This window comes from Drosophila mauritiana, chromosome 3R (genome assembly GCF_004382145.1).
Source record: "Drosophila mauritiana strain mau12 chromosome 3R, ASM438214v1, whole genome shotgun sequence".
NCBI lineage: Eukaryota > Metazoa > Arthropoda > Insecta > Diptera > Drosophilidae > Drosophila > Drosophila mauritiana.
In genome coordinates this window covers 23,173,849-23,197,482 of record NC_046670.1, presented here as the reverse complement: position 1 = coordinate 23,197,482, position 23,634 = coordinate 23,173,849, and the positions used below count along the sequence as shown (strand labels likewise).

Below are 23,634 nucleotides of genomic sequence, written 5' to 3'. Positions count from 1 at the left end.
CGAGACGTGCGTTGCCAGCCAACGGCAATCGGGTCCTTTTAGTGCCAAGGACGAATCCCGAAAAACCGAAACTTTATTTCATTTAATTGAAATTTTATGTAAAACACACATTTCGTTCCGTTTGATGCATAGTTTTTTAACGCTCGCAGCGCCACGCCCTCCACCCCGACCAGAAATAAAACAAATGTGAAATATTCGCAAGTTTTACGAGCATTCATTTATGTGGTTTTGCGGCAAGCGGATTCCAGCTGCTTGACCTTCGCCCCGAAAAAAACGAGATAAATTCCATGATTTCTCACTGTTTGAACTGTTTTGGCCACCAAAGCGGAAATAAATTACATTGCAGGGCACGGGAGTTTTATCTACCCCGGCTTAGGGCGTATAAAATGCGCTGATATAAACAAACTGAAACTGCAAATCCTTTTATTTTTACGTTCGAATTGACAAGCCAACCCCTGACAGAACTCAGAGAGATAAAGGGGCGGGGCAAGGATGAGAAACCCGAGTGCTGGCAGGATGTGTATTTCGAGTGCTATCATCGCCATAAGAATAAAGGAAAAGCATGCGAAGTGGAGCTGGAAGTGTTGATGGTTCTTGAGGCGTTTCACTCACATTCACTGATTTCCTTGAGTGGAAAGCGAGTATCCCTTAATAAACCATTCCGAAGTAGGTCCAAAATAATCATTGAGCATTTTCAGTTAGTTTTATAATTTTTATGAATTTATTTATGTTTTGTTTCGGTATTTTTCTGCTGGCCACTTACGACATCTTCCAATTTACACATATGAATTAATTAATTTATTATTTGTTCGTTTTTGGTTATTTTCCAATTCACAACTTGACATACTTCCATACAATTATATTACTATTTGATCATTATTCATACAAATATGTACAGGGTGTTCAAAAACTGTTCGCATGATCAGCGATTTTCAAATATTTTCCTATACGGTTACAGTTAAGTTTCCCACATTGTTATATGCTATTTGTAATCAATAAAGTGTGTTTTCCTTTTAACTACCATCTGCAGTAAAAATGGTTGAATTCGTTTGTAATCTCTTTTTCAGTTTTGCATGTTGTTAAACATTAAATTATTATAGTTATATATAAGTAGTAATAATATAGATCTGTAATTTAATTTTAGTTTTGATCACATGTGTTATTCTTCGCCTTTTGTTTTCTTCGCCCACCAAATTCGCAAAACATGAAATATGCTTTGATTTGAATCTATTTTTTAACGCTTTTTATTTATTTCAACTAAACTGTTTAATTGAATTGATGAATTGAGCTGGGGAAAGCAAAAGCCCCCTGGAAAAAAAAATATGATGATTAAATTAAAACAAAATATTTCAACATACAGCTTTATACAATAGTGTGTGATATAGGTGAGTAAGTGTGGGTATATGAGTTAAATAGTTTTTGAACAAACACGCTTGTAGCCTTTTTTATTTGAGTTCTATACAATCTTTATTTAATATTATTTCTCGCTTAATTGGTTTGCTTGTGAACTTATTTGCAATTTTGGCGGGTTGAATTTTGTATGGATCTATTAATTATACAATATGTTTATCATTTCGCTGCTTTTCGTTTGCGAATGCATCGCCTTACTTGAATATTGATTAAAAGATTGGCATTTAAGCCTTACAAATGATGCATAAAATGTGGTTACATTCAATTCGTGCATTGAATTACATTCCTTTTTTTGGTTGTCCTCGTTTTGCAGTAAACCTTGGCTAATTAAATGTTTAATGTTAATTAACTAATTAAATGGGAATTTCATTTAGGATCATAACGAAATTAAAAACTCTTTAAACGCATAATGTTTTGTAATTAAATCGTTTGCTGCGAGTGCGGGCTAATGAATTCAGATTAACGAACTTTATTCGATAGCAGATCCGAATAAGCTCACCAAAAGTCGCACTTATGAATTCAGTATTTAATTCATTAACTATTAGCTATATTTCTTGTAAACTTTAATAACTTTTTCATAGAAAAAATACACGATGAAAAATTAGATTTTCCTCTGTACTAACATTGAGCTTGACTTTTGTGATTAGCCTCGGCTTTTCTTTTAATCCACTTGCCACTTTGTTATCGGCTTAATAATTTTAGACTAAATGTGCTTTACTTTCGCTATTATAGGCTTTACTTTTTTAGCGTTTGTGTGCTCTGGTTTTTTCCTTTTTCCATCCTCATTCTTTAGCTTTACCTTCTTTTTTGTCTGACTTAGAGCTAGAGCTAGAGATAAAAACAAACATGGCAATGATATTTACACAATGTTGGCTAGTTCGGGTATGGGGCGAAGAAGGGTTGGGTGGTCATTGGGGCGTTTGTGGGTGGGTGGCGGTCTCCCCTTGCCACTTTGTATTTGTTTATGGCCGATGCCAGCTGCGCAAAAAGTTTCGTGCACTGAGAATAAAATCAAAGTTAAGGGAAAACATCAATTAAAGTGTAATTCCAAGGTAAATTACAAAAAAAAAAAATAGTACATTTTTCTCAGATAATCTTAAAAGCAAAATAATGGTGTTCATAAAAATTGTTTGTTTTTTTCTCAGTGCAGCAACAGCGGTTGGCCAGCTGCTCGACTCTGAGCGATTGCAAAATGTCGGCGTTTTTTCCCAACGTGTGTGTGTGCTTGCCTGCATGTGTTTGTGCAGCATCATGTTGCACACACACACTCACGCACAGAGCAACAATAACAAAAACAACAACATCAGTAGCTGAGAGGAGGAAAACTTTGTCAATTAACCTAAAACAAGTTTCACTTTACAACACGTACGCTTGACATAATTTTTAGCCATTTTCGCCACAGTTTTGCGATGAATGAAACGCTATGCATATGGGTGAACTTTACAAATGGAGAAATTATCACGTTCTTGGTCCTTGATAACGACAATAGGATCGGCCCATAATGTCTTCGGCTGGAATTGACTGATCAATGGGTGCCACTCGCAAAAGTTCCATCTGATCGCGCACCTGCAAGTAAATGAAGTACATTTGATTGGATTAATATACCATTAGGGCAATTATTTATGCATGCGTGTGTGGATGTGGATGTGCGTGTGGTCGTGGGAGTGGGAGTGACGACAGCTGCACTTGATTGATGAAAATTGATTGCAACGCTCCATTGCCAAGCTGGCACAACTTACAAAACTTATTTAGCGTAATTGCCAAAGTTTTGTTTGAATTTTCAAATTCAGAAATGATTTCTTGGAACTTCTCGCGTACTTCTTCATATGGCATTAATATTGTTCGGAAGTTTTAGCGCCGAGCTTAGCTAACAAAATTGGACTTGCATGTTAGTTATGGTAAACATTCTGGCGAAAATTACCAAATGGGTTTACACAAATTTATTAAGAGACCGTTTCAGACTAATACTGGAATTGATCGTTGGAAATACTTTCTAGATGCTCTAGAAGAGAGGTGGGACTTTCCAAACTTCCTGATTACGGCTCTGCAAAAGTGCTGGAAAAAAGGATGTCATCCAACACGAAAACAAGAGTGCAAAGAGTTAGATGTTCGTAGGAACCTCTTCCGCATGTCTAACTCACATACAGAGTTACGCACTCCACACGCACACAAGCGCACTGTATCCTTAAAGAGAGACCAAAATCTGAATGCCAAACAGGCAGCTCTTATATCCTGGCAAAAGTTGAAGCACATTTAATGCCACAAAAGCAAAAAAGGCAGGCGGGAGAGGGCGGAAAAAACGAAATAAAATGAGAGAAAATGTTTTGTTTTCAACACCAAACACCTTTTGAGGGGTGATGGTGAGCCCTAGGTCGGCTGGTCCCATTTCCTGGGTTTTGTTTGCCACACAACAATCGAATTTACGACTTTTTTATGAGGCTTTATGTGCGCCCTGCCACACAAACAACAATAAAACGTCAGCTTTGGCTCAGTCATTGCACTTTGTGTGCATGACCCACTCACACAAAACAGTGGAGCACAACAACTATGGGAACTTTGAGCCATTTGCTTTTTGGCTAGACTTTTCCGGCCTTTGAGCTGGATTTCCCCCACCAGCCCCCGTCGTCCATTCAGTGAAAATGAAAAGCCCAGTTCACTGTTACAGTTTGAGTCATGAGCTCAAAGCGGAAAATGAATGCCCACTCCACCGCGACACAACGCATTTTCCAGCGATAAGATCCAAATCAATTCCCAGAAGGTCAGCGCAAACACTTTTAAAGTTACACCATCACAAAACTAGCATCTTAGATTTTCCCGATTAAATAATAATAATTTTGATTTAGGTTGAAGTCGGAGATTTTTATCATTGAATCCAAAAGACCAGTTTCATAACTAACTGATAAAAAAACTTTAAAATAATCTAACTAAGTAATAAAAGATGATATACTGTATCCGAATAAAATACAAATTTTCTGTGTAAATAAACATTATAATAGAAGTCTTGTAATTCAATTTGTGAACCTCTTAGTTTTACTAAGATGAGATTGACCTCCATTTCACGTCACTTTGTTTCCAGTGCACACAAGGCCTGTGAAAGATATTTAAATGAATTTGTCTCGCACAAATTGCTGCCATTTGCCCATCTGAGAGGCAAAGCCTCCGTTGCCGCCACTTGGGCGATGTGTCGTGCCAAATTCTGTTCTTCGCTCTCGCATTAGATATAAAAGGCTAAAATAAAAGATACATTTACACAAACACAAGTGGGGAGTGGGCCCTGAGAAGGGCCTGAAATCCTTGGCTTTTCTTTGCCCCCGACGAGGCTGCTTTTGTGTAGATAAAAACTGGCGTCGAGAAAATTATCATGTTCATGGGCTATGGCTATGGCAATGGCTCTCGGAACAGATCCACTGGCCACCACCCTCACCACCCACAAATTTGCGGCCATCCTTGTCGTCCCAAATGTCCTTGGGTTTGTGTTCCGAGAAACGGTTACTTCTGGATAAATCTGATCGGAGCATTGCTAGTTTTATGCGACTTAAGATATGCACTTAGTTTTGAAGCGTTTTAAAATTTATGGGGCCATAAACTAAGAGGGACATACAAAATCATTTAAAATTGATACCTATCTATACCGAATGGTTATATTTACAATCCTATTACAATAAATAGGAAATGTTATCAGAGGGCTTTATAAGTGCATTAAGCTTAAAGTAAAAATATATAGATTTTCCAACATTTATATTCAGAATTCTATCTGAGCCTTTAAGTTGAGGACTTATAAATCCCGAGAAATCATTTCGAATTGAATTTTAAGAACTCCCCGTTCCGAATTTTGACCAAGTGCGTGTCCAGCCTAAAAGGGTATTATATATGTGCTAACTTGTGCTCGTATACATGTTCTTGTGAGCGCTTGTGCCAGATGGCAATCATTAAAATGGCCTTTTGCCTAATTTCTATGACTTGCTTAATTATCACAGCCATGACCGACCGAGTCCCATGGGTACACACAACGCAAAACAGCATTAAGCTTCTAATAATTGAACATTTGACCCGCTTTTCGTTATTATTTAATTGCATTACGAGCCGAGCTTTTGGCGACGTTCATAAGTAGGCTATAACGTACTTTATTTCACCGCTTCCAGAATTGAGTTGGGGGATTTCGCGTTCGGTTCAATGAACTGGAGTCTTGGTCGGCTGGTTGCAAAACAAAGGCAAATGTCATTGCGATAAGTATATATGGCCTGGCTTAATTTGCAATGCTCTGGGCTTTTTGGCCACAGATAAAAGGCGTTGGGTAACATTTTTAATTACTTTTTACCGCAAACGTCTGAAAAAAGGGGGAAGCGAAAAAAAATACAGAAGCAAACAGAAACGTATTAAAATACAATTCTTAATGAGCATTATGGCCATGTAATAAACAGCAGTAAAAAAAAGAGTGTATTGTGCTATATGGTTTCTTGCTGAGTGCAAAGCGCAATAAAAACCCAGCGATTTTAATCAGTCGCGCTGCAAAGTAGGCAATACTTTTGCAGCCTTATTTTTATGCTGTTACCATTTTCATTACCATTTCCCCACTGATGGGATAAGCGCCCCTTGCAAGGCCTTGTAATAGCAGACATTAAGTATTTCTACGTATTATACACCCGCTCTGAACTAAAACTAATTACAATGTAGAGACTGCGGAGACGCCGCGAGAATATGATTAAAGTTTGCCTGGTCGCCTCTCAGTCAGCTAGAGACAAGAGCTAAATTAAAAAATGCTGCGGCATCTCTTTCTCAACTTGGTCAAAATGGGTTTCGGAATGGGTGAAACGTAGAGGAGGTTTTCGTAATCAGCAAAAGCAATAAAATCTAGGAGCTTGGCCATGGTTCACGCGGCATATGATTTATTTTTCAAATCAAATCTTTAAATTATCTCTGCAGAAGGAGCAACTTGGCTTAAAGAGGCAATTATTTAACGATTTTGATTTAGGGAGCAGAGGATAATCTTCACATAAACTGGACTATTCAATACCTAATCAGTATATCAGTTTCTTTATCATTGAAATGGCTTTCTGCTAAAAAAAAGGCATTGATTGAGCAGGTATTAAGGAGCTTGTTAAATTCTACCACCATTTGATTGCCATTCCACTCAGCCTATCAGTTAATTTGAAGTGCGTTTTTTACTTTGCAATTCCAAAGTAGTAAGCACACAAGCTTATTTAAGCAGGCTGGAGTGTTGTCTGCATCGTTTAGTCATACATCTATCTATCCATTCATGCGTCGAACCGTCCAAGCATCCAACTATCCAACTATCTAGCCATTGAACTGAAAAACAAACCCACTTTCAAGTCTTTGAACTGGTACTAGCCTCCGCTCGAGTGCCGTTCAATGCCGAGGAGTAACTTCCTAGCGAGGGGCTCTGGCCCATCCCGTATTGATCTAAATTGAATGCTGCTTGAGCTTGGAGTGCCCAGACATAGTCATCGTGGAGCAGTGAAAGAAATCCCCGAGCCAAGCCAAATCCCAATCCCATTCGCAGGACCATAAGCTGCATCCAGCCGGAGAGCAGACGGCAAACAAGCTGACCGCATCCTGCAAACAAACTGCAGAGTGAAGCTGTTGCTTCGGTTGCGATGGTCAGGCTCGTGTATAAATATCGGAATAAGCATTTGAAAATCCTTTTAAAATTATTTCACAACTTGCGTCTTTTCGATGTCAAGCCAATGTCCTGCCAGTCGTCCACCCGGTTCCCCATTAACCTCTCCACCCTCCTCCTCTTCCACTCCAAGTATGTGCAAATTCCATTGCAAAGCCACATTATTCCTTTTATCCTTGCGAAAGGAATTTTCCAACTGCAATAACAGCCGAGGGAGAGAAAGAGAAAAGCAGAGGCCGAGGATGCCATACCAATGTCCTTTTCCCAACTTCTTTGTTTGTTTGCTGCGAAATGTGTGTTTAGTTCTGGGACTGGCTTCGACTTTAAGTCGGTCAGGTACGCGGCTAATACCAAGAAAAAATATCACAAAAAAATAATATTGCTTAGACGCAATTTATAATACTCCGGCAACGTACTCAGAGCCAGCCAAAGTCTGGTTAGCTCTGGAATATCCCTACTATACTTTCATGATATGACTATGACAATGGAGCTAGGGAACAGACAAGATTTTCTTTTTAACTCTAATTGCTCTCCCCTTTTTCGAAAGTGTCTAACACTCTTTGTCAGAGTATCTGAGCATCCTTTAGGGGACAGCCTGGTGAACAATAGAAAAATGCCAGAGAAAAGTGAGCAATTTCGGTACGTTTTTTGCTGTGGACTCACCGCTTCGACTTCCTTGAATACACGTATTAGATTCCTGCCAGCCAACTTGGCAATATCCTCCTCCGACCATTTATCAGACTCGAGCAGGGCAGCAAAAAGATGCGGATATTTGGACACATCCTCCAGTCCTTTGGGCACTCTTAAGTGGAAAGCAGAGAAAGCAGAGGGAGAGCGAAGAAAGTCGAGAAATAGAACGATAGAGAGACCATAATTTGGCAAATGAAATGAAATGTAATTGAAGCCGCAGTGCTGGCCAAAAGTTCCCCTACTTACAAGTTGACTCCGTCGTAGCCAGCTCCAATGCCAACATGATCGATGCCGGCCACCTCCCTTATGTGGTTGATATGCGCTGAGGGGTGGACCAAAAAGCACAAGTTTAAAGATTAATAGTGCACCACCACCACCCAGCGAATGAGCCACTGGGCCAAAAACCACCTACCCACAACATCGTGCAATGTCGCCTGTCCCGAGCAGCTGACGAAATGCGGATAAAAGGCCACCATAACCAGACCGCCGTTTATTGCCTGCATTGGATGTGGAATCGGAATGGGGTATATATAGATTAATGTGCCCCCAGATTAATGTCGCCATAATGGACTCACAATGCGTTGCAGGACATGATCAGGAACGTTGCGGGAACTATTGCAGATGGCGTGCGCCGAGGAGTGCGAGAATATTAACGGCGCCCTCGAGGCGGCCAGGGCATCCAGCATCGTGGGCACCGAGACGTGAGACAGATCCACTATCATGCCCAGTCGGTTCATCTCCTTGACCACCAGCTGCTCGAATTGGAATTGGAATTGATTAGGGTTACAGAGCCGATTCTCTGAGGGGGAACATCTCACCTTGCCGAACTGCGAAAGACCGCCTATGTGCGGGTACTTCCCCGGTTCGTCAACTTTGCAGCAGTCCGCCCTAAAAAATTAAGAAGTATTTATACTTGATAATATAGCTCCCTCTTTAAGTACTAAGTCAAACCTACCAAGGTGTATTGCAGGTGTGTGTGAGAGTCAAGTATCTGGCGCCCAGTTGGTAGAACATTCGCAGGACACTCAGACTGGTGCCGATCGCATGTCCACCCTCCACGCCAATGAGACTGGCGATCTTGCCAGTCCGGTGCGTCTGCTCGATTCCAGAAGCAGTCGTGACCAGCGCCATGTGATGCGGATAGAGCTGAACAAGTCGACGAATCAGGTCGATCTGCTCCAGCGTTAGCTGCACTGCATCCAGATGCTGGGATGAGCAGGGGGCGTAGGCGGACCAGAACTGAGCGGAGACCATGCCCTCCTTCAGGCGGCGCAGGTCTGTGTGACTCCAGGCACTCGACGACCAGGGAGCCAGTTCCCGCAGATCGCCGCCAAAGTGGAAGTCCTTCAGTTGGTTCTTCAGAAACTTGCGGATATTCCACGGCAGATCGTTGTGCCCGTCGATGAGGGGCACTTCCTTCAGGACATTCCGCACCCGCTGCATCCGGAAGTCGAAGTCGTCGGCGGTCTTTGAGCCACCGCCGCTGGCCGACGACGCCGCTCCGGCCGAGCATCGCAGGATTGGCAGAACGAGCGGGAAGTAGACAAAGGTCAAACAGTTGAGGCCACAAAGCACGAAGCCCTTTGGCAGCTTCCGCGATTTCATTGCCCCCGAGCTGCACGGAGCTCTAGTGGAAGAGCACGCACTCCGCAGCACTCACATTGATGGTGTTCGGCCTTCTAGCTATAAAATAATATTAAGTTTTATAATATTAATCTATTTTAGAATATATTTTTAAAAAAGCCTAGCAAATATTGTATTAAACTTTAAAGACCTCTACTTTATAACCGATTATCTTGTAAAACAAAATCACACTTTCTTCAAGCCTCAATAAGTCTATTAAAATATTATTTTCAAACATCAAGAAATCTTAAATCTGAAAGCCTGCTTGTTTGCTTTTAGAAAGAGTCCTTTTTACCCATGACTGGTGTTTCAAAGCCGGGGAATTGGCTTAGCCTATTGCATGTGCGGGTGGCGTGATTGAGCTATTGAAAGTTGTTGGCAAACAAATGTCATAAATATAACGCCCACGGCTGTGCTACCGAATATCCCCAGCTCCTGGCCCCAAACACGAACCAAAGTCAGGGCCCCTTTTTTCCTGGCTTGCCACCCCACAAACATAAATAAAACTTTTCATATTTATTTCAGAGCCCAACTTCAAATCGAAATCGCGCACAAAATGCATAAAATGCACAATAAAAATGCAAAATTATTTATAGGAAAGTTTCCTCTCCATTTCTTTTTTTTAAGCCAGCGTATCACCGAACCCCAAAAAAGAGATCATAGAAAATTTAAATAGTTTCCCCTGATGTTCGGCCAAAAAGTTCTGGGAGAGAAATACTTTATCCGTATGATTTTATTTTGGTAGTTTTTTATTCGCATACGACATAAACTTTGGCTTGAGCCTGGCAGGTGGCAGAGAACTAAGCGAAGAAGGCAGGGGAAAATCGAGAGAGAGAAGTTCTAAATATTTCCCCAAGAAATTGAAGCCCCGTTTGGCTTGGCAAAGCGGGCCAAGTGGGTAAATATTTATATATTCTTTGTCCCAGCAAGTGAAATTAAAGTTTTGCCCCGAAACAGGGAAACTAAGCTAAACTACTTTAATAGTTCTCAACACAGAACTCGGCCACCAAGTCGAGCAACGTAATGGCCAAAATGAAATGGTAAGCTAAGCAAATGGAAATTCTGGGCCAACTTGGAAATGTCCCACAAGTTCAAGAGGTACTCGAGCTGTTCGCATTTAAAACTCTTTCAATTAAACCTATTTTTGTTTGCCCCACAAAGTCATTGCATTGACAAATGCAATATATCACTTTAAGTAGGATTACTTCTGCCTGAGAGGTATTAAAGTAAACAAAATAAAATGGAAATTCAGAAACTTAAGTCCAAATGTGCAGCTTTAAAAGAGGCAGAACAAGTTCACCAGACTTAAATAATACAGCTAACCAAAATTGTTTTCCGCAAAGCATTCTAAATCCTCTTAGTTTATGAATAAACCAACATTTTTATTCCTCTTGTGATTATGTTAACACTTGCATCTTTTTTGTATTTTTCCATTTTTATTCGTCCCCCTATATTTTCATTTTCATATGCCAACTGTTGGTGGTGCACTCTGCAGGTCACATAGAAATATAAGTTGAATTCGGAGCGAGGGGCCATTGGCAACCAGAATGTTGATTTTCATGCTCTGATGCCTCCGAACAAAATGAAAACATTCCGCTACAGAAAACTAGAACGATACCTTATCTGCTCTGTCTTTCCTTCCATTTCTGGTACTGATTCGGTTTCTTAGAGATTCGATTTTCTGCTCCGCCATATTTCTTTTGCGGCGAAATTTGTGCTGTTAAAGCTATCTGGCCAAACAGAAATTATGCAAAAATCAACAGACTCGACGATGAGCAGGAAATGACAACATTGACAAGGGCAACGCGCCACGAATATTTTGCGACATGCAAAACGTGACTGAAACGCAACGCACGAATTATTAATACAACAACAGTGAAGAGGAAGCCAAATTAGACCCAGTTGGGTTAACAGGAAGCAAAGGACGACGAAGGACGACAAACAAAAGACGGGTCGGCGAAATCGAAAACGTTTGGCGCTTCATTAAACATTGATGCCTTAAAACAACCGGCATGTAAACCGAAATTAAGAGCCACAACATGGGATATTTAATTAAATTGAAGAGGTCTCTTATGCTGAAAGGGAAAAGTCAACTGAAGAGCCGAAGTAAAAATCAATGTAATACTGGGATTACGTAGAAGCTCATTGAATATTTCACGAACGGTAATGAAAACTTCATATAAAACACTCTCACGCCCGAGATCTTAATTGCTGAAAAAACATTTGATTTTACAGCTACTAAGTGTAAGCACATCTGCATACTATATATGAAATCAGATCTATAAGGATCGATAAATCGGATTTAAAATTGATGTCTGAAAAATCAGGTAGTCCTATTGAAGAATATTAAATATGGCTGGTGGCTTAATAAATCGCATTCTGCTCAAAAGTGAGCGCCATACAAATGCAGACAGAGCGGAGGACGAAATGAGCGCAAGGATAACTGCGTGCAACACTGCGTATGAGCAATGAATGTGCCCTGCCATTATTTCATATATGCATTTTTTGCCGAGTGCCAGGCTTGGGTGTAGGGATATGCCGGAACGAACGATGGGGGTTCCTGGGAAATGACAAGGGTGCGCGGACTGAATCGTACATTTATTGCAACATGAAACATTATTTTGTATGGCCTCAAAAAAATAACGAACGTAGGGAAGAAAAGAAAGCGAGACGAGTAGGAAGTATGGGAAAAATAAGGAAAACAGGGGGGTGGCTATGAAGAAACCGGAGTGCGCGCGTTGGAAAATTGCAGTAAGGAAATGCGATGTCCTCGTTGCAGTTGGAATTTCCATGCAAAGTGGCAGGCAAATAAATATAAAAATGCTTTTCTTTTCTACATTAGTGCACCATTTAAGGAAGTCGCCACGCCCCCATCGCCCACAGATACTGGCGGGCGAGTTTGTCGTCTTTCATTTCCATTTTGCCTCACAACTCCAGCAGCAGAAGCGGCAAAAAATAAAGGAAACGTGCCGTAAACTACAGCAGACAATCAAAATGCATTCATGTGCGCTTACTTTACGTTATTTATAATCAGACCCCCAACTTCCTTTCATTCAGCTCTAAATTCCATTCACTAGCGAATTGTAGCAAACAGTCAATGCGAACAGCACCCACCATCACCCCTTGGAGAAAATGTGGGGTAGTTCAAGGAGGTTTTAGGATTTGTGAGCTCGGCAGGAACGCCACCGCCCACTGCGATAAGGCTTCCCACCCATAATGCCGAAGTTGCTGGAGGCCATACTGGAATTTCTTCTGGTTTATGCTTATTCAATTTTACAAGGATAATAAAACGTATCATTAAAAGTCTTGGTAATAGCAGCTGATCGCATGACCAGACAAATTCCCTAAGTGGGTGGCAAAGAAACCCAAATTAATTCCTAGAAGATTATTTTCCAAAACGTTGAGCAGGAGTATTTATGTTAACACACGTGCGGAATATGAGCTAGCTTGTTATGATAAATTAAGGTAGATGTACACATTTTACATACCAAAAATATCTATGATATGCTTTTTTGTTGATATTTTATTTAAAGTATTATTTATTCCACAACAGCTTATAACAAAAAAGAGCACCCTGCTTTAACTTTCGAAAATAGAAACTTTTCCACAATGTATATGCATACAGAAGATATATACATAAATTAAAAAGAAACGGGACCCATATGGCAAAATAAAATAATATTAGAAATACAAAGGGCTCAAATCAAACTTTAACAAGGATGTCCCATACATGTGTCGGTGTATTGTGCTTCTATCGTTGTTCACTCATTCTTGTTTGTCCGCAAACAAGCGAAACACAAAAATTGAATGGGATTTTTCCGAGGACCGGAAAAGCGGCAGGAGCAAACCGCACAAATACCAGTGGAATGACAACCAACCTGGGGCATGCGAAATGGCCTAAGAATGAATTGAAATTATTTTACAACATTTTCATGTTTCTTGCCATTTGTTTGATTTGCCTCGACCTTCGCCTTCAGGTCTCCCCTTTATTGTTTTTATTTCCCTTTTTTTTTTTGTATGCATAATTTAGGCTCGAGTGGAGGCCAATTGCACGCGTAAGAATCAAATGAATCCCTCGAAAAATTGGTTGACCCAAAATAAAACGACATATGTTGCGAAATACCACAAGTAATTTGAGAAAAAAATCGCCTAGCAGATGTCCAAGTAATGAGCAGTTTTTGTTTAAAACATGCTGAACACAACACGAGTACAATGTTTTTTTTTGTACAAACATTTTAGTTGTTGTTTTGTTTTTAAAACTAACAAACCAATATATGTGTTCTCGAATAGAAACATCCATTTTTGGGAATTTGTATGCTTAAGATTTTATCCACAATTTTCCAATCAAAAAGCTTTACACATCGAGTAAAAAGTAATTAGTTTGCAATGCCTACATTTTCATTTCATATCGGGTACTGCTCCATTGAATGACGTTCTCTATTTAATTGAAATCAATCTCCAAATAGCTTTGGAAATCCAGACTGACGAATAATAGGAAAACGCAATTCGTATCATTTCAAGAGGATTTCAAGGATTCCTGATCCAAGCCACAAAATTCAAACTGCCAGAGACCATAAACACTTTGTCCCGACCAAGACTAAAAATGAGACGAGAAAAAGGTAACAAGCATTTATAAATGCCACAACAAAAGCTAGTGAAATGTGAGCCGGAGACTGGTATGAATTTCGAGTTTTGGTTAAGCTATAGCTACTGGGGCGTGGCCGAAAAAGGGGCGGATTAGGTTCAAAGCAAATTGTTGCGGAAGGCAGGAATCAACATTATCATCAGCACGCAGGATGCTGCTCAGTCGGTTATAGGATACTCATTCTCATTTCGGGCAAATGCAGATGAGGACGAGACAAAACACAGACACAAGCTTAGGGAAGGGGAGGATTTTCCCTGGGTGTGTGTGTGTGTGGGTGGTGGCGTGGGGGTGTGTTTTGTGTCGCCTTCCGCATATTAATGAGCCAAGTGCCACAAAGCCAAGCTAAACGCGCTCTCATCAATTGCTCAATATTATGACTCTGGCTGGCAGAAATCTGCATACGAAACCCATATTGGTATGTATGCTGAATACTCAGCAAGCCCCGGGAAAACTATTTTGCATTCTTTGTTGCACACATTCCTTTGCTTTTCGGGAGCTCTTATAAGAAGAAAAAATTTAAGAAAAAACGTTTCCAAATGTGCTTTAAGGAAAAGGACAGATAAGTAGAAATATACTCCAATATACCCTAACTAAAGTTGATCAAAAACTTTTGTAGCTATTTTACCCTAATCTTTAAACTAGTCTGGAAAAAAGTGTTCCATTAATATTAGTTTTAGAAATGAAAATGATTCTGTAGTTTTTAAAATAATTCCTTAAAAAACGATCTACATCAACTTTTATTGAGTATACCAAATCGATCTGAGTTTCTTACCAAAACTGGAAAAACAATTAATCATTCTTCTGAACCACAAGTTCACTCCTCTTTTTCGTATCTCCTTTTTAATTTAATATGAGTTAAAACACAGCTGGTGCTTGAATACTCTGACTCTTATGCACTCCACTTTCGGTTCACATAACTAGAATAATCAGATATTATTTCGCTTTGGCTGCACCACAGTACGTAACGTATACGCAGCGGTGTACGCGGGTGTAGGAGACGCGAAGGAGACGCGCAGCGCAAGTGGAACGCAACACGTGTTGGGCGACAGGTGCCGAGCGTTTGGCACACAACTCGACCGGCCGACGCACGAATTCAAACTGAAAACTGAACCAGAATCCCCAAACGAAACTGGGTAGCGAGTGAGGCAGGCACGAGAACCGAAAGAGGACGAAGGACGAAGCCACGAGGCGCAGAGAGCAAGGACAATGAAGAGCACTTTGGCTAAGGCTCCTTCATTGGGTAAGCATACTATTTCATATATATCTAGCAACTATATATATCACTTTAACTAAATAAAGCTAGGCATAGATAGTCTATGAACTATCTAAAATCCTTAAAATGTTATAACCCGTTCAACAGTCATTCTTTTCATTCAGAAAACTATGCCAAAGTCCTATTAGGCCATTTCAAAGAGCACGTACATGTACTTCTCTTTCGCTCGAGCAGATTGTATAGCAAAATAGGGGGATATTTTCTCAAAGTTTGCGCTCTCAATCAGCTGTTTCCAGTGCAAGGGGGTTGAGTCCTTTAACATTGCAGGAGGTCAGGCATGGCGTGAAAGTCGCTTATCCTAGCTGCTGCTTCTGGCACCCCTCGTTTTTGTTGCGCTGCCGCTGGAGCGCCTGATGCTGACGGTCACGAAAAATTCATTGACCGCCCCAAGTAAAGCAGGTCGCTCGTAATTAAGGTTAAAATACACCAAATTAATTATTCTTCCCTCTTTTCAATGCATAAGTAGAATAGGAAATGTTGTTGACAGGTTAAAAGATACAAATACTTGCAAAGATAACACTTTCTTTTTAATGCTTTTTTATAGTTTTGGTTAAGAAAGCTTGACAAGACACCTAGTTCACTTATTGAGGGTGCTTTGAAATGAGATGACTATATCTAGCAACACGAAACTGTATGTTTTTGGAAATTTATTGGTCTTAATATTTCAATACTATTTCAATATATATCGTATAGGGTTTGAGATCTCAAGATAAACTAGTTTTTCATTTTGGTACTCTTTGAGCACATTTCATTTAAATTTGTACCGCCAAAACGAAAGCTGTCCGATAAGTTACAGCTTAACTGCTAGGTTCCATCCCCCACTAAAAGCTCTCAGTATGAGCTTTATTTTGGATACCGTCCGTTTGGGGATCTGGGAATTTTAAGCGCTTGGCTCAGTCGGTTGCCCAACACCGCCGGCGACGACCTCCAAACAACCTTTTGGGGTCTCGCTCGGCATGTCTCGCTTATTTCGCTTTGGAATTTCACGTTGACGCCGCAGTCAGCGGTAGCAGAGGCATCGGCAGCGGCGGCAGCAGCGACACGGACCGAAAATAAAAGCGTTAACCGCTCTCCTCCAGTGCAGCAGCAGCAGCGGACCCAGCCAGTAGCCAGCAGCTAATCACCACATCCCAGATTCAGTTTCCAGTTCGGTGAGTGGGCGTGATACGCAGTGAACAGAACCCCTGAGCCCCTAAAAAAAAGTCAGAAATTTTTCCTTACTGGCGGCAGTGCAGTTGAAAAGTCGCGTAATCGTTCCCATTTCTCTGGTGTTTCGTAATCCAAATCTACAGAGCAGCAGAGTGAATCTGTAGGCGTGTTAGTGAGTGCGTATTCGAATGTAGTTTAATTATTCTCTAATCTCACCATTTCCGCGTGCTCACCACTTTTATGACAAGTTCTAGAACCTTGAGGCTCCCTAGTGTTGTTGACCTATGCACCGTGGTTGAAGGAGTGGGGGGCTACGAGAACTGCAGGCGATAAGAAGCCTTATCGGGTGACTTTTGGCTCACTTTCGTGTGTAGTAGTTTTCTCTACCGGCTCAACCGGCTCTCTTACTTTTCATCCGCTCTTTCATTCGAGTTCATTTGCTTATTGGCAGGCTTTCAACTGCAATTTGTAGTCGCCGCTGCGGTTTTTCTTTATAAATAGTTGGCGCAAATGCTAAATGTATGTACTATTCATCGCGATATACATACATAAACTTTCCCATCTCTCTCTCGCTTAGACTTCAATTAGCCAACGTCATCGTAAATTCATCAGATGTTGACGTCTTCTCATGATAGACGCAATATGCATTTTTTCTATTGCATTTTGTGCCTACCATTTAATTGAGATTTCAGTGAATGAAAGAGAGCTAACATGTTGACGATAGCTTATAGAGAGTAAAAAGAGAGTGAGAAAAGAGGGGCACAAAGCTTAGGGGTTGTTTTGGAACCTACAGAAAACAAGTTTTGGTACTCCAAAGGACTTCTTTTCAAGGTCAACCTGATTAGGATTTCCAAGAAGAATTTTGAACCCTAAAAACAACGCATTTATATTCCTTCGAAGGTTTATGAATTTTTTATACCTAATATATTCTTGTTAGTTCTAAAGTATAAGGTAATCAATGAAATAAGAATAGATAAGGCACATTGGTTTATCTAGTAAACAGTTACCACAACAAAGTTATTGGGGTCACATAAGAAGGGCGAGTATACGCATAGATAGAAGTATGGGAGTACGTGCTCAAAGTTTCCCATTTTCAGACTAGTATACAATTATTACCACCCATGTTCACTAATCAGTTGACGTCAGTTCGTAGTTATTACACTCGTAGTAGTATTATCTCAACTGGTGCATGTTATTTTGACCCACTGTCTGCGGTCGAGGAGGCCGGACCTAAAATCTCGTTATGATAATGCAAAACCTTTGGAACCAAAACGCAACTGGGGGCTCGTTTATTTGTCGTTTTCGATTCAAAATTTTCACTGATAGCATATACAAAATGCGGCCACAAGTAGAACTTGTTTGTTCATCTTTCCGGAGCAGCTTCTACCATATTCCATGGAACTTTTTGTCTCTATGTAGATTTTGTTAGTCGTTTTTTATCAGCTTGTTTTTGTACAAGCTCACGAATACATATAGACGGACATGTGTCGGTTTATTTTTATAAACGGTCTCTTGATAGGAACGTAAATTTATTTTGATTGTTTTTTGTTGTCATGCGTTGGCTGCTCTTCGTTCCTCTTTCTTTTTTGTCATCGTATATATTTCGCCTAGTTTCCGAAACATTTCAGTCTTCGATTGATTGCCGGCAAGTGTAGGTGGGTGTTGTCTGCTGAGTGAATCCGAACCATCTATAGATAACTTATTCTATAGATAAAAGTGTACATATCTAGTGTCGTTCTGAGAAGAGTGTAGATAACTGTTAAATTGAGGAAAATAAGATTTGTATTTTAGAGATATAATATTTTCCTAAACTGTTCACTAATTTATCAAGCATTTATAAAATCTATCTGTTCTTAGGAACCACAAGCACGTGTGTACAAAGTGTTAAATATATGGCGTGGGAAATGTGTGGGCGATGTGGTAAACAATATTTCGCGATAAGTGGCGGAGGTCTAATCTATAACCTGACATTTATGACATTCCAGTCCTTGGCTCACTGTCAATGTCAAACAAGTATAAACTGGGTTTTTAGTCATCGCTGAGGATTTCGTATCTGTATCTACATATTGCTGGACACTAGCTATAGCTATCTCTATCGCACTTCGCACGCGCCACACGACTTTCGGTTTTCAACAATTTCTATTCGCATTTCGTAAGCAACAAATTTCGCTGGCAACATTTGTTGCTAAGGCTTGTTGCTTGACCTTGTTCAATGTCAAGCGAAAATTCATGCGCCCTGCGTTGGCGTCGCTGCCTGCAGGGGCAGCGCAGCAGCAGCGACGATAAAAGTGAAAGTTTCCACGTCACGCATTATGCGGGTGTGAAGGAGACAGCTGCATTCAGTTAGAGTGAGATACAAGATTCCATGACTTTGATTACATCAGAGGGAATTATTGCCGTGGCTTCCGTGACTTTGCTCAGTTACTGAAACATCATCGTCGAGGTTGGTTCGGATTTTTCTCTACGCTCTAAGCTTAAAACAATTGTTCGGTCTTGCAAATAGTTATTAGCAAATTACAGACACTATAAAATAATCTAAAGCTAGCCCATTCCAAAAAGTGCAGTGATACTTTTGCAACTTTGTATAGTACATCCAAGAGAATTTTTCTAAAATGTGAATTTTCATTGATGCTTGTGAGAACCTCTAAAAAAGCTCAACATTTTATGTGCGAATGTTGAGAGTGTAGGACAAACCAAAAGAAGTGAGAGAGAGAGAAGAGCTGCAGATATAGAGAAAAGCACGTTTTCCGTGCATGCGCCTTTAATCTCGCTCTTTGCCATCGAATCAGCTGTAAAAAACACTACCATGCAAAGCATTATTATCTTCAATGGAAAAATATTATTTTATTGGGAAAAACACCAGTGACATTGACCTGACACTGAAAACAAAATGATACAATACCGCATCATTAAACAACAGCATATGACTCAATGGCTCTAGTCGGATAATTCAGAGTTCCCCTTTAAATGAATTAACCTTTATAAAAATTTATTTTTATTTTATGGAAATAATAATTAGGTCAGTTAAGAAAATTATTCCACCTATCAATCATTAGCTATCTCTGTAGCCATTGTTATCTATTTCAGTAGGAACATATTTAACTTTGACTTACTTGATTTTGGTTGTCAGACTGTGCGGGTCGTATACGAAATTTTAGGCAAAATTTTTAGTTTTTTTTTTTTACCTCGAAAGATTTCAAAATTCTGTGCTTACGCAATGGTTTCCAATCGTCCACTGCGCTGCGGAATTCGATAGCTAACTTATTAACATCCAATGTCCGCTTATCTTTTTCATCCAACACAATAACACCACACCAAATCAATCGTAAATGGATCTTCGTGCTGCAGAACTACACTCGAATCTCAAAAATGACCACCTACTTCAACTACCCCAGCAAGGAGCTGCAGGATGAGCTGCGCGACATCGCCCAGCGAATCGTTGCCCCCGGCAAGGGAATCCTCGCCGCTGATGAGTCCGGCCCAACCATGGGCAAGCGTCTGCAGGACATCGGCGTGGAGAACACCGAGGACAACCGCCGTGCCTACCGTCAGCTGTTGTTCAGCACTGACCCCAAGCTGGCCGAGAACATCTCTGGAGTGATCCTGTTCCACGAGACCCTCTACCAGAAGGCCGACGATGGCACCCCCTTCGCCGAGATCCTGAAGAAGAAGGGCATCATTCTGGGCATCAAGGTCGACAAGGGTGTGGTCCCACTGTTCGGCTCCGAGGATGAGGTCACCACCCAGGGTCTGGATGACCTGGCTGCCCGTTGCGCCCAGTACAAGAAGGACGGTTGCGACTTCGCCAAGTGGCGTTGCGTACTGAAGATCGGCAAGAACACCCCATCCTACCAGTCGATCCTGGAGAACGCCAATGTCCTGGCCCGCTACGCCTCCATCTGCCAGTCGCAGCGCATCGTCCCAATTGTGGAGCCCGAGGTTCTGCCCGATGGCGATCACGATCTGGACCGCGCCCAGAAGGTCACCGAGACCGTCCTGGCCGCCGTCTACAAGGCCCTGAGCGACCACCACGTCTACCTGGAGGGTACTCTGCTGAAGCCCAACATGGTCACCGCCGGTCAGTCGGCCAAGAAGAACACCCCCGAGGAGATCGCCCTGGCCACCGTGCAGGCTCTGCGCCGCACCGTTCCCGCCGCCGTTACTGGTGAGTCATCAAATCCAACTGTAATCTCTGGAATGGAATGCTTACACCTTGTTTTTGCAATGAATCCTATCTAATCGATTGTTTGTCTACAGGCGTGACCTTCCTGTCTGGAGGTCAGTCCGAGGAGGAGGCCACCGTGAACCTGAGTGCCATCAACAACGTTCCCTTGATCCGCCCATGGGCCCTCACCTTCTCGTACGGTCGTGCCCTGCAGGCCTCCGTCCTGCGTGCCTGGGCTGGCAAGAAGGAGAACATCGCCGCCGGCCAGAACGAGCTGCTCAAGCGCGCCAAGGTGAGTCTTCAGATAGTTGTATCTATGCACAATTGGTTGTAGTTAGCAATTTAAGTGGTGAATGTATTACAAGTGTCAGGTATATGCATCGGAAGTATTTCTAAGGTTAAGAACCATATTCCCAACCATTGATTCCATTTCCTATTCCAATGACCGCAATTTTCCTCTTATCCTCATATCTTATCCTTTTTATTTTCCTAACATTATTTGTAACCTTTTATCGCTTTTGTACATGAGACATTAATTTCATCATCAATAATCACATATTCATCATGCCTAGGCTAACGGAGAGGCAGCTTGTGGTAATTATGAAGCTGGATCGGTTGAGGGGTTCGCTGGAAAAGATACTTTGCATGTGGATAATCACAAGTACTGATCAAAGGATTGAAGAATTGCTGCCTTAAGATGGCGATGAACAAGCTTTTATGGGGTAACTTAAGTACTATAGTAGCCGCCTTTAACTAAAACCGACTTATCGCAAACGCCTTTAACATACTGTCCTCATGTCACTCATGCTTCATGCTTCATGCTTCTAAACCTAATCCTCAAAAGCCCAAAATCTGATTAATCCCAACCAAAATCCCGCTCTCCTCCCGCTTCCACAGGCCAATTCCCAGGCCTGCCAGGGTATTTACGTGCCCGGCTCAATTCCGTCGTTTGCCGGCAATGCTAACCTCTTTGTCGCCCAGCACAAATACTAAGTCCTAAATGCCACGCACTAATCCCGAGTCACAATCGAGCGAAGCTATATCCCAAGCCGAATCCAGATAATCCGCAAGAGTTACTGATCGAGGCCCAGCTGGAGTGAGACGGGCGGCATTTATATTCCTCCACCAATGGAACTGCAAATATATTCCTTTTATACATTTTTACATTTTACCGCATAAACTGACTAGACCTTAATGAAAATATTTTTGGCGAGCAGAAATAAATTATATATTTCTAATAATACCTTGTTTATGATTTTGTTTACTTTAGTTAGCTTTAAATAAAAATTCGATTTTATTAGTTATAGAAAACTTTTCTAGTTACCTTTTATTTTTAATTTAATCTAAATACATTTTAATTAAAAATGTCTTATCTTTTGCAAACTTCCTACTGTTAATTAGCATAATAATTCGGAATATCTGTACTTGACAGTTAAGTTGAAAACAACGTAAAATACGGTCGGAGAGCTGTTACTTATATATAATCGAATCATAATTTTCATCCAAAGAACTTGCAAATTAAATTTTCCAAAACTTGCCGCAGTACGCAGCATGTATTCGTGCGCTTGAATGCGTGGAAAGTTTCTAGAAAATTGCCGCAGGTGGAAAAAGTGGCAGAAGTTCTTCGAGCGCAGCAAAAATCAGTGTGAAAACTTTTTAAGCTGGCCGAAAAACTTTTTAGCTGCGGCCCGTCAAGTTACAACTAAGTAATAATTAGGAGTAGGCATTTCTCATTAGGCCTCGCGTTTTCCAGGATATTTTCCACAACGAAATTAATCAATTCTCCCCGCTTTCTTTACCATCCCCAGGCCAACGGTGATGCTGCTCAGGGCAAGTACGTTGCCGGAAGCGCTGGTGCCGGATCCGGATCCCTGTTCGTGGCCAACCACGCCTACTAAGGCGTTTGGGTGGACCTTGGCTACACGCAACTACAAAAAAAATACGAAGCAGATTGCTGGAAAAGTTTGGCAGATTTGTTTATTTTTACCTTAGTTTCGAGAGCTAAGCAAAGCAAGCATTACAAAAAATAACAAAAAAAAAAGAAAAGATGAACGATTACACTTTCAAAACTTGTTATATATATGTAGTACGTGACATTTTTGCAAGTTTATTATACTATAACATTATTTTAGAGAACAACTAAATGATGAGTGCAGAAGAAAGGAACGCATATGTTCGATGGAGAAACAATTTTATCTTTAGTTTTAAGCACATGAACCTATTATTGTTGAAGTTATTACATTTTTATTCTATTATCATGATTATGCAAGATTTCAATGAAAACAAAAAGATATGTCGTAAATCGCTAGGCTAAAACACATTTTATGGTGAAAACAACAGCAATCACCATCAACAACACCTAAATGTATAAGGCTTGTAACATTGAAGTCGCACAACGTTTTTGAATTTTTTTAATGTTTTATAAAAAGATCCACTATGAAAATCGATGTTTTACCATTATAATTATTATTAAACTTTATATTTATGATTGATAAGTATAAGTGAAACAAATGACGAGAATAAACAAACACATTAAAATAAACCCGAAAAGCCCCCAAACAACTTTATTAACCTTATATACATATATTTACATTGTTAAAAGAGAACTTGTTGTTGCAAAATACTAAAAGAAATATATGAATTTATATATTCAACTTTGGACTTCAGTGTCCAATGGCTTCTAAACTGTGCTGGGGCACAATGCTTGTTACTAGAATTTTTTGAAACCAACTCTGATTCTCTATCCAAAACGCGATAGGTAGTAACAAAGGCAGCAACGTCTTTATCACAGTACATATTTAAATAAAGAAATATTGTACCAATGACTAACCCACATATTTATCAAAGCATGTTTTAATTTACACGTTATTCAAGTTGCAAACTCTGCATATCGTTGTTATTCACACAATTGTTTGACGTGCAATGTGAAAATATAACAGACACGAACGAAGGATATACAATACCTCCCTGAAGGGTTAAGCTTAAAATAGTTTATTGTGAAATAAAAACCACCACAAACGGCAACAACAACCAGCTGTACA

General features: G+C 40.6%; 2 protein-coding genes across 6 annotated transcripts; one reads left to right on the top strand and one right to left on the bottom strand.

Annotated features, from left to right (window-relative positions):
- Nucleotides 1-742: 742 nt before the first annotated feature.
- Nucleotides 743-15,080, bottom strand: LOC117142769 (dipeptidase 1). 3 transcript variants are annotated; one of them, XM_033306954.1, is made up of 8 exons: nucleotides 14,779-15,080; nucleotides 8,694-9,421; nucleotides 8,557-8,626; nucleotides 8,314-8,490; nucleotides 8,151-8,235; nucleotides 7,985-8,060; nucleotides 7,712-7,850; nucleotides 743-2,976 (listed from the first exon to the last, which is right to left on the bottom strand). In XM_033306954.1, the coding sequence occupies exons 2-8, from the start codon at nucleotides 9,341-9,343 to the stop codon at nucleotides 2,869-2,871; spliced, it is 1,305 nt and encodes a 434-aa protein (XP_033162845.1). In that variant the 5' UTR covers nucleotides 9,344-9,421; nucleotides 14,779-15,080; the 3' UTR covers nucleotides 743-2,868. The 3 variants fall into 3 exon arrangements, with proteins under 3 accessions (XP_033162845.1, XP_033162846.1, XP_033162847.1); XM_033306955.1 differs by lacking the exon at nucleotides 14,779-15,080 and adding an exon at nucleotides 9,513-9,584; XM_033306956.1 differs by lacking the exon at nucleotides 743-2,976 and adding an exon at nucleotides 7,622-7,643.
- Nucleotides 15,081-16,202: 1,122 nt separating this feature from the next.
- LOC117142771 (fructose-bisphosphate aldolase) lies at nucleotides 16,203-23,247 on the top strand. 3 transcript variants are annotated; one of them, XR_004459574.1, is made up of 5 exons: nucleotides 16,203-16,430; nucleotides 19,777-20,593; nucleotides 20,686-20,885; nucleotides 21,166-21,315; nucleotides 21,491-21,582. XR_004459574.1 is itself a non-coding variant. In XM_033306957.1 (4 exons), the coding sequence occupies exons 2-4, from the start codon at nucleotides 19,798-19,800 to the stop codon at nucleotides 21,584-21,586; spliced, it is 1,092 nt and encodes a 363-aa protein (XP_033162848.1). In that variant the 5' UTR covers nucleotides 16,205-16,430; nucleotides 19,777-19,797; the 3' UTR covers nucleotides 21,587-21,836. The 3 variants fall into 3 exon arrangements, 2 of the variants coding, with proteins under 2 accessions (XP_033162848.1, XP_033162849.1); XM_033306957.1 differs by lacking the exon at nucleotides 21,166-21,315 and having other exon boundaries at nucleotides 16,205-16,430; nucleotides 21,491-21,836; XM_033306958.1 differs by lacking the exons at nucleotides 21,166-21,315; nucleotides 21,491-21,582 and adding an exon at nucleotides 22,402-23,247 and having other exon boundaries at nucleotides 16,207-16,430.
- Nucleotides 23,248-23,634: the final 387 nt, after the last annotated feature.